The 10,268-nt window shown below is 44.5% G+C and overlaps 1 protein-coding gene across 2 annotated transcripts; it reads left to right on the top strand.

The window, feature by feature from the left end:
* The first annotated feature begins 1,485 nt into the window (after nt 1–1,485).
* On the top strand, nt 1,486–9,113 carry PRDX1 (peroxiredoxin 1). 2 transcript variants are annotated; one of them, XM_039711602.1, is made up of 6 exons: nt 1,486–1,628; nt 4,537–4,653; nt 5,603–5,756; nt 6,022–6,144; nt 6,959–7,089; nt 8,731–9,113. In XM_039711602.1, the coding sequence occupies exons 2-6, from the start codon at nt 4,548–4,550 to the stop codon at nt 8,814–8,816; spliced, it is 600 nt and encodes a 199-aa protein (XP_039567536.1). In that variant the 5' UTR covers nt 1,486–1,628; nt 4,537–4,547; the 3' UTR covers nt 8,817–9,113. The 2 variants fall into 2 exon arrangements, with proteins under 2 accessions (XP_039567536.1, XP_039567537.1); XM_039711603.1 differs by lacking the exon at nt 1,486–1,628 and adding an exon at nt 1,776–1,808.
* The last annotated feature ends 1,155 nt before the right edge of the window (nt 9,114–10,268 follow it).

The raw sequence follows: 10,268 nt of genomic DNA, 5'->3' as shown, positions 1-10,268 counted from the left end.
AAGCTCAGAAATTAATCAAAAGTAATGAGGCCACAGACATATGAATGGAAAGGAATGCTTACGGCACAAACCTGGAACAACCTGCAGACCATAGTGGGCATATTGTGCATCTGAAAGTAAGAAAAATGAGCACAACAAGCATTAAAGGAGTCAGAAACCATGAGAAAGTCATTACTGCTTTGTCCATTGGTAATCATGCTGGAGCTGCAGTGGGACTACATTGTTCTGGAGGTTTTGATTATGACTGCCTGACCTTTCAGGGGTTAATCTGTTCACAGGTTGATTGGCCTGAGGTGATGGGGAGGTACATACATGTCTCAATATACAGACCTCAATTCTCATGAGAATGCTGATGTTAAGACAGCAAACTTCTTCCTGTAAAAGATTAAGCATGCTATAGCAACAGAAATAGATAAATCACTTGCATGAAAGTGAGTGCAGATTTTTTCCTGAGTCCATATATGCATGTTATTTGCTTTCATTATTTAAGGATTAATTTCATCTGGTCCCAAAATGAGTCATCTCTGGATGAACCACCGCATGGGTATGGTCCCCCAGCAACACTACACAGTGATCTTCATTATAAAGTTTGTTAATCCTTTGTGGCTTTCTACTCATTACAATTTATAATCAAGTTTTAACAGGTATAAGAAGCACAACTGTAAACTGCAAACCAGATGAGTAAAAATCAGTTAGTGAGCACATTTATCACTTTTGACAGAGGCAAACATTTTTGTCCTTGATATGGCTTAATGGCTTTTAGTATTCATTATTTAATAAAGCTTTCACATGTAAATTCAGAATTTGGCCCTTAAAAAGTACCACACTGCTTCTTCACTCTTGGATTCAAAGACAGTGCTTATGGCAGAATCACTGAGGTTAAACGTCCCTCAGAGCAGCTTCACTACTGAATGCCCTCAGAGCAGCTTCACTACTGAATGATGCAACTCCCTGAAGTAACCGTACTTTCCAAGGGTTTCCATCCTACCACTGAAGCTCAACGGCTGGACTTTAAACTTAGTTTTCTTCTTTCTTTTGCTGACTGGGATCGGTGTTCCCATTGATGGAGAAGAATCAATGGAAGCCTTGGGAAGGAGTATCAGGGAGAGGGGGCAGTGGGTAGTGCAGAGAGAGAGGATGGAGATGTCACACCGCACCTCTGTAACACTGCCAACACACATTGCTCTGTTCGTGAGAGGTTTCGTTTTACATCTGTCAATGGCCAACACTTAATTCACATGAATGACATGCCAGTCATCCCTTACTCTCTCTCAAAGTCCTGCGTACCCTCTGAGGACTTCAAATAATCATAACTAGGTCAATTAAGGCACTAAAAATGCCATCGCTCCTTGCAGCAAGCCCATCAATCGTTTATAACCGCGGCATTGGATATTTGCACGGCACTTCCCGGGACTCTCTCCAGGGAACGATGCGCGCTCACTCGCACCCCGACGGCCCCGGATCTGCCAAGTCATGCTGCCCTTGCAGGCGCTGCCGCCCTCCCCTCCCGCCGCGTCCGCTCGCGAGATCCGCGCCGCTATAAAGGGGGCGGCGCGGCGGGGCTGCGGCAGTGCGGGCCGAGCCGAGCCGAGCCGCTGCTCTCCTACGGGACCGGGTCTGCGCTCCGAGTGAGTGTGCGGAGCCGCGGGGGTGCCGGGGGCTTTGCGCAGTAGTTTGGGCTTTGTTTGTTTTGGGTTTTTTAATTTCATTTTATTTTTATGTGATTTTTTTGTTACTGTTCTGGGTGGGTTTTTTGTTCTCTTTCCCCTCCCCCTCTGCGCAGATACGGGACCGGGTCTGCGCTCCGAGTGAGTGTGCGGGGCCGCCGGGGGCTTTGCGCAGTAGTTTGGGCTTTGTTTGTTTTGGGTTTTTTAATTTCATTTTATTTTTATGTGATTTTTTTGTTACTGTTCTGGGTGGGTTTTTTGTTCTCTTTCCCCTCCCCCTCTGCGCAGATGCGCCCTTGAGCGAGGCGCGTAGGGCGAGCCCTTTCTTCCCGCGTCCCGCTCCCGAGGGATCGCGCTGCTGCGGCTGCCGCCTGCACCGCCGTGTTCAGTTTTCCCTGGTGTTGCTTTGGGCTTTTTTTTGGCGGGGAGAGCGGGCAGATAAGTCCTTGCAGCGCTCGGGCCTTTATCAGCGCTGCGCGGGGAGGAGCCGCGGGCGGGCCGGCGGGGGGAGCGCGCAGGGCGCCTGCGGGAGCCGAGCGGCCCCTTCCCCCGGCAAGAGAGGCGGCATCTCGCTCCTAAGCCTTAAAAAAAGCCCAGACCCGAGCGCTGGCTCGGGGACATGCAGGGGGCGGGTTCCCCTGTCCCCGAGCGGTGTAGCGGCGGCCTGGGCGGGGAAGGCTCGGAGGCGGCCCCGGAGCCCTCGGGCACCAGGCGTGCCAGGATGCCCGCGGTTCGGTGTCGCACCCCGAGCGCGGCTGCGGTGGCCTGACCGCACTTTTGTGGCAGCCTGACGGTGGCAGAATGGGAGGCTGATGGTGCGTTTTGAAACGGCCTTTCGCTTTTGTTCAAGGCACCCTAAAGGTATGAAATCGCCCGTTCAGGAGAGCAGGCCTGGCTCATTATAATTGCAGTTTGAAGATAATTGGGGCTGTCTGCGGCTATGAGCAACAAAGATCCTCTGGCCGGATTTGAGTGTCTTTGATTTAAGGTGCTCATTGTACTTTGCTCCGGAATGAAAGGAAGTAACAATGATTCTGTGGTCTGCTCCTCTGCGGGTTAGGAAATGCTGTGGCTAAAATCCGACCAGAACACGCGCTGACCCCACACGGAATGGCAGAAGGGTTGTCCGGTCACAGCGGGTGCTCTGAGGAAAGCACATGGCTCTCTTGAGGTGTGAGGCAACCGAGCTCTCCTGCAAATATTAAAAAGATTTTAATGTTAGCAGAGGAAGGGGCAATAACTTGTAGTTTAGAAAGAGGAAGTATCAAAGAGCAGTCTGACCTTGAATACCTAGTGAAGTACTCCAGAGGATTGCTGATGGAACAAATATAGAAGGACTGGCATAGTACTGAGCAAAAGGATGACCTTGAGCTTGGATAACAGAAAATAATGTAATTCAGTGATAACAATGTGAGGTCATGCACTCCAGGCCAAGCAGCTCTCGCTTATAAGATAAAACTTGCTAGTTGGAGGCATCTCAAATAAATACTGTGCAGTTGCTGTTCCCCTGTCCTCTTGCAAAATTGCACTTTGAGAACCACAGCTGCATTTGTGGGTACAGGATTCTTGATGTCCTCCTGCCAGGCTGCTTCACTGCATCCTACAAATGATCTCCAGTCCTGGCCACCACATTCTCTCCCAGTCTGCTGCAGTTAAAGACTAAAAAGCCTTGGATGAACGTGGGGATAAGGAGCTTTGTTGCACAGTTAGAAATGCTGAGTGTGTGGGCACTTCTCAAAATGAAAACTGAGAGGTGGATCATTACTGTCAGGGTGTGTGAGAGAAACTGCCAAAAGCAAAACCGTTGCTAAAAAGGCTAGGTGTGGGTTCAAAACTAAACATTTGACTTGTGGGCTAGTTCTCCAGGAAAAAAGTGGCTGGCAAGGGGGAGGGAGCCAAGAAATGAGGTGCTCTCAACCTTTTTTAGAACGGACTTGGTGCCTTGCAGGCACAACTTGGAACAATCCTTGGCTCTTGGCTTTCCTTGGCAACATGAGACTCATGCTAACCTTTGAGGTGGTTTTTATCCGAGGCAGCCAGTGCTACAGTGTGCAGAATTAAGTGAAATAACTTAAGAATATTTTGTGATCTGCACAATTTAGGTTTGTAGAGTTGTCTATTTGAAAGATTATGCTCTGGAAGTCTAAAGAGTTATACTACACTCCCAGACTGAGCAGAAATACTGCAGGGGATGTATTGCAGATGACAAGCTCTTGGGGCAGACAGCCAGAAGTAGCATTCTCTTGTCCTTGTGTACCCTTTTATTCTTTTTCAGTAGACTTAAAGGGGAAACAACCTGGCTGTACTTGGTGAAATTGTAATTAACATAAAATGCGGTTTCCATGTGAGCCACAAGTCTTTCTGGTTGGAAATAAAAAAGGGTTGAATTGTTCAAAAGGGTAAAGTGTAGTTATGCAGAGCAATGTTCCCTGGGGAGTAACAAGTTATTTTCAGAATCAACAGGAAGCTCAAGTTTGAGGTCTTAAATTCCCTTGTAAAATTGAACTTTCTTAGTGAAAGTTCTAAAATCCAGACTTTCTACTCTTCCACCATGTGGAATGGTATGGTTTTCTGAGTACTAGTAAAGCTCTAGGCTAGCGGTTTCTCAGACTCTGAGCTGTTACTGGTTAGATAACCATTACTGTATCTTTAGGAGGCCATGAGCCATACATTTTGAAAACCTGGCAGTCTCTATAGTGGCTCAACTACCCAGGTGACAAAACTCATTTAACAGTTAAGCCTTGTTGCAAGACTAAGTGCTGATAAACTGTCTTTGGTATTTAATCTAGATTGATAAGATAAATAAATCCTTACTGCCAGGTGCAAATGTACTACCATTTAAACTGTATTGGTGTTAACTCCTGTCTAGGTTAAATCAAGATGTCTTCAGGAAAGGCTTTCATTGGAAAACCAGCTCCTGACTTTACTGCCACGGCTGTAATGCCAGATGGACAGTTCAAAGACATCAAACTCTCTGACTACAAAGGTAATTTCATGTGCCTCTCTAATTACACGTAGTCTGGCCACAGGAAGGACTGTCTGGGGTGTATATATATATATAATATATCTGGAGGGTATCTGAAGGTGCATCTTGGTTTGGCTTTGAAATGCTAGTGACCACTTGGCAGTGGACATAGTCTGGCCACAGGAAGGACTATCTGGGGTGTATATATATAATATATCTGGAGGGTATCTGAAGGTGCATCTTGGTTTGGCTTTGAAATGCTAGTGACCACTTGGCAGTGGACTGAAAATCAGAATTTGTGCAGTGGTGGTTGGAGTATGCTTAGAAGGCTGTCAGCAGGTGACTGAATGTCCCAGCTGTGATAACTTTTACCAGTGAGCATAAAACTCCTCTAAACTTGCATCAGACTCATTGCCCTGTATCATACTGAGACTCGTGTACCAAACATTTCCAGACTGTGGAACAGCAACATCTGCTGTCTCATCTTTGTCAATGGAAAGTAAATTCTTTCATCTAACCAACCAAGTCCCTTTCTCTAGAGTGATGGCAATGTTTACTTTGCGAAAAAAAGCTTCACTAAAAAAAGAGAAGTAATCAAGTACTCATGTTGATGGCTTTAGAAATACATTTCTAATGATGCTGCAGGCTACATGAGGGTGATGAGTTGGTATAGACTACTCACCTACTCAGTTAAAATGTCTCCTTGGCTGATGGCCTTTCAGATCTGTGGCATTTCTCTGTTAGGGGTCAGCCATGGGGTCTTCTGGTGCAGCACACCCAGAGCTGTACCTGGGGCAGGCCTATGGGAGTAGACCCAAGAGACAAGCATTCCCTGTTAAATTCGACAGTCTGGGTTTGGGGACTTCAGTCAGGTAGGATTTTAAGGTTGTTTAGGTTTTTTCTTGTGTTTTGGTGAGATTTGTTTGCTTTGTCTTAAGAAATAGATTAACTGTTTTTACTGCTTTTCTAGGAAAATATGTTGTGTTCTTCTTCTACCCCCTGGACTTCACTTTTGTCTGTCCAACTGAAATCATTGCCTACAGTGACAGAGCTGATGAATTCAAGAAAATCAACTGTGAAGTAATTGGAGCTTCTGTTGACTCTCACTTCTGTCACCTTGCCTGGTAAGAATCAGCCTTTTAACCCAACAGACAGTTCTGCCTGGCCTCAGTTCTTGCAGGAACTGAGTCCTGAGCATATTCAAAGGCACTTGGTAAGTATTGGTAGTGCCAGGTGCTGCTGAACAGAGCTGACCATACTGGGCATCAGTTCTTTCTTTATTGCATGGCAGATTGAGTATGATATTGCAGAAAGGATCTGCTTCTGTTGTACTTTAAGCCCTCATTCAGAACTGCCCATGTTTTTAACATGTAATTTTTCTTCTTTTAGGGTCAACACTCCTAAGAAACAGGGAGGTTTGGGCACCATGAAAATCCCCCTGGTTTCTGACACAACACGTGCCATTGCCAAAGACTATGGAGTGCTGAAGGAGGATGAAGGTATTGCATACAGGTAATGTGCCAGAGGTGAACAAGCTGATAAAGTTATGTTGCAATGCATAGACATGAGAGATGAACACAGAGCTTGTGTGCACTTGAACACCTGCAGCCAGCTAAAGCTACTGGCTGTTCCAGGTGTGAGCTTCTGCAGGCTGTCAGACACTGCTGCAAGGGGAGATGGTCCCTGCTTCTCTGTGTGCTTGGGCTTCCTGTGCTTTTAACTTAAATTCTGCTTCCCTTTGCCTGCTGCTCAGTGCAGGAAGCTCATGCAAACAGTGGTAATGCAAGACATACATAGTCATGAAAGTGATTACAGGTATTTAGTCTGGTGATCAAAGTGCAGATTAATTAAACCCCAAGTCTTTAGTCTGCTGTTCATAAAAATTGCCAAGGGAGCTGAACTTCTGCTAACTCTTATCCTGATGTTGGAGGACTGATGAGCTGTTGCTTCTTGTCTTTTTGAGAACAGTATGTAGTGAGTTTTATTTAATGTGAGAATGTCTCTCCTTGAATTTGATTTTTTCCTTGGGTTTCTCTTTCTTTTTTTTCCCTGCTACTATCTTGGTTAAGTAGGAAGCACTTCTCTTCTGTCTCAGTGCTTTGACTTGCCTCCTGTCCCTCCTAGTTCCTGTTGGGCTTCCTGCTGCTACTGTTCCATTGCTGTGCATGCACCAAGGTGTTAGTTGCTAGGAAGAGGTCACAGTAAATGCTACAAACAGTGCCATAATTAAATAGTAAACCTGAGGTTTTAAAACTCATGTCAGTCTAATCAGCCTTTCAAAAGCTGTGCTTAACTTCAGGGCTGGTTTCTGTTTGTTTGTTTTTAGGGGTCTTTTCATAATTGATGAGAAGGGGATCTTGAGGCAGATTACAATCAATGATCTTCCTGTTGGCCGCTCTGTTGATGAAACCCTCAGACTTGTCCAGGCCTTCCAGTTTACAGACAAACATGGAGAAGGTAAGAGAGCTTTTCAATTTATTGTTTTCTCTAAAGAACAGTATTAACTAGGCAGATTAAGTCAAGGGTTGCTGAAAGGTACTAAGTACATGTGTCAATCTGTGCACAGCAGGTAATTGTGACTGTTGAAATGCAGCTGGTCCTGTAAATCTCCTTGTTGAAGGACACCATAATGCTTTATTCTATTCCAATTATTTGTCCCTTGAGTACTTGCTCATATTGAGATTTCACTTAAATCAGTTTTGGTGATGGATGTCTTGTCCAACACATAGAAGTTGTCTCTTTTAATTAGACACAGAAAATACTTGAGACAGAAATTAAGAACATGTAGTAACTTAGCCTGTAAGAGTAAGCTTGGTTTTGATTTTGCTCTCAGATTTGGTAGGTTGAGACCATCAGTACTAAGGTAGTGTTATATGCAGCCTGTTAGACAAACTACTTAAATTCCTGAAAGTCTACTGACAATGACCATGCATATAACACTACACTAAGGTAGTGTTATATGCAGCCTGTTAGACAAACTACTTAAATTCCTGAAAGTCTACTGATCTTTCTGTCAATATAAAGTGAGGATAAAGTGGATGAAAGTCTCTATCTCCATAGTTCAGGAGGAATAAGGTGTTTGATACTGCAGCTTTTCTGCAGGTGTGAAAGAAAAAAAAAGACACTGCAGATAAAAAGTTAGAACCAAGTGATAGAAACTCAAAATTGCTATGCAGGGGTTAGTAGTCTTCATTTGTCATTAACTAATGACATGTCTTGCTGCTGGTCATACTTACTGTGCTTCAGAAGTGGTAAATCAGTGGCTCATTAAAATGAGCTGCTCTCGTGACTATGGCATATAAACATATGTCATGTGAGGAGACATCCCAAACATGTGATGATGGAGAGGTCACATGTCATGCAAATAAAGTCTTTAGGGGTTTACTGTGCCTTTGAGTAGCCAAAACCTGGCAAAAGGTTTTCCTTTAGAACTTTAGGACTGCAGTCACATCTAAATCCGGACAGACCCGAGTAAGATGTGTAGCAACACTCAGAAGCTGAGCATTCTGTGGCTAAAATTGCCAGTCCTGAGTGGAGCTAGCATCCAGCATTCCATGACAGTAAAGAAGGAAAACTGTTCAAAAAAGGCTGCTCGAGAAGCTGCTGGAAGTTTGAGACCATGCAACATCTGCATCATGGTGGCTTTTTGATAGCCTTGTAGGGGAGCCAGTGACAGTTGAACACTTTCTCTCCTGCCCCATTCAGCTGGAGGGCTGGACCAGGGTGGATTAAAGATAAGGGGAATACAGACTTGGCTGCATCCAAGGAGATAAGTGTAGTGTGATGTTAGAGCCTTTCTGACCTGCGTGCTGGAGGTGGTGTTACCTTTGCTATCAAACTTTGCAGAAGCTTTTAAGTGGGGCTGGGAGAGGTGCTTGTGTAGAGGTCCCACTGTTGCCTGGGCAGAAACCTGGTCTGGGTGTTACTGCCCAGTAAACAAATAGAAACAAGCAAAACAGAGCATCATGTGACACTGAATGCACTGTCTGTGTGTTGCAAAGATCTGTACGTGTTCTGAGTTGCTACTTTGCTTTACTGTTGTGTAAAACATGTTCTGCAGGAGCAGCTGGTAAGACTTAAACATTCTTATCATTTCAGTGTGCCCAGCTGGCTGGAAGCCTGGGAGTGACACAATCAAGCCTGATGTTCAGAAAAGTAAAGAGTATTTCGCCAAGCAGAAATAAACATTCAGCCTGAGTGGAAACTAGTATGCCTTACCTAAAGAGCAAGTATCAGTTACTGAACTTTGATTAAGTCATTGCATCTGAGTCAAGGGAACATGTTATAGTTATAAACAGTAACTTTTTTACTTGAAGGAAAGTTTGTCCTGTTGACAGTTACCTTCATAGCAAATCCTAACGATCAGTATCTGTACATCAAGCCCTGTTGACCTTAGTGACAATGCCGTGTCTGTGGTTAGCCATGTGTTACATAGAGCAGTGGTATCCTTTTGTAACTCTATTAAACTTGTGAAAAGAGCACACTGTCTACTGTTCTTGTATGTAGTCATCAAGAGACCTGGGAGCACTGCAGGCTGCACTTCTGAAAGCTTTCTGTAGGCATCTTAAGTCCTAAGGGCCTTTTACTACAGCTCCATTAAAATGGAGAGAAAAAGACTTGGTTTGCATGTTGAAATAATAAAGTATTCCTCACACTCTTCATGACTTGGCTGCTAGATGGAGGATCAGGCTGTCAGGCTTAAACCTGGGCACTCTGGTATTGCTTGGAGCATGTGACTGATAAAGGTGGGGCATCTCCTCATGCACCATGTCAACTTAAATCATTCTGGCATCTACGTTAGCCAAAACTGACTGTTCATGTCATTCCTGGGGATCCAACATTGCGTTTGAATGCTGTCTCTGTGGGAGTGGAATACTGGGCTTTCTGGGAAGCAAACTTCCTTGGATATACAACATTCATCCACAGTCTTTCCCACTACATGTCATGGGGGTGATAATGTGCCAGTTATCCATTGGCTTGAAGTCATATGATTTGGATCAAAAGGGTGGCATTATAAAATCTGGTACTCAGGTGTGCTCAGCCTTGTCTTTAATCTCTGTATTTCAAGAGATTATGTAAATCTCAGAGCACATGACTGGCCTTAAGTTACACCAAAGCTGTGACTGCTGTGTAGCTTCATAGTTCAGTGTGGCTTGTGATAGGGCTAAACTTCAAAGCTGGGGACTTGGGTAATGAGCTCTTGCCTAACAATGTAAGGGAGTTAGAGCCCTGTGATCTTCATGTACCTGTGAAGATTAAATTCTTACCGGACCTTGTAACCATCTTCAGCTCAGGTTGTAAACAAGTTCTGTCCTGCTTAAAGTCAGCAACACCAAAGATGAGGCCCAGGGCTACTTATGTCACTCAAAAGTGGAAGTTGTAGGCCTTGAGTAGAAAATGTGTTTTGTACAGCTCCAAAAAGTATGTGGCAGAAGCCTTGTACCAAATACTTCAATATCTACTAAAGTAGTTAATCCCCATGAACATATGTGAAAGTAATGTTTAGCTGGATCACTTCTGCTTAATTTTTAAAAAATCCAAAGTCTCAAGATAACAAATGAGGCCAGCTTTCCAGGAAGGCAGTGATAAGTAACAGGGGCATTTATATGGTTCCAAGTAAAATGAATATAAATGAG

Source organism: Passer montanus, unplaced genomic scaffold (assembly GCF_014805655.1).
Source record: "Passer montanus isolate IOZ18808 unplaced genomic scaffold, ASM1480565v1 scaffold25, whole genome shotgun sequence".
Classification (NCBI taxonomy): Eukaryota; Metazoa; Chordata; class Aves; order Passeriformes; family Passeridae; genus Passer; species Passer montanus.
Note: the sequence above shows the minus strand (reverse complement) of the source record. Positions and strands in the feature narration are given on the sequence as shown.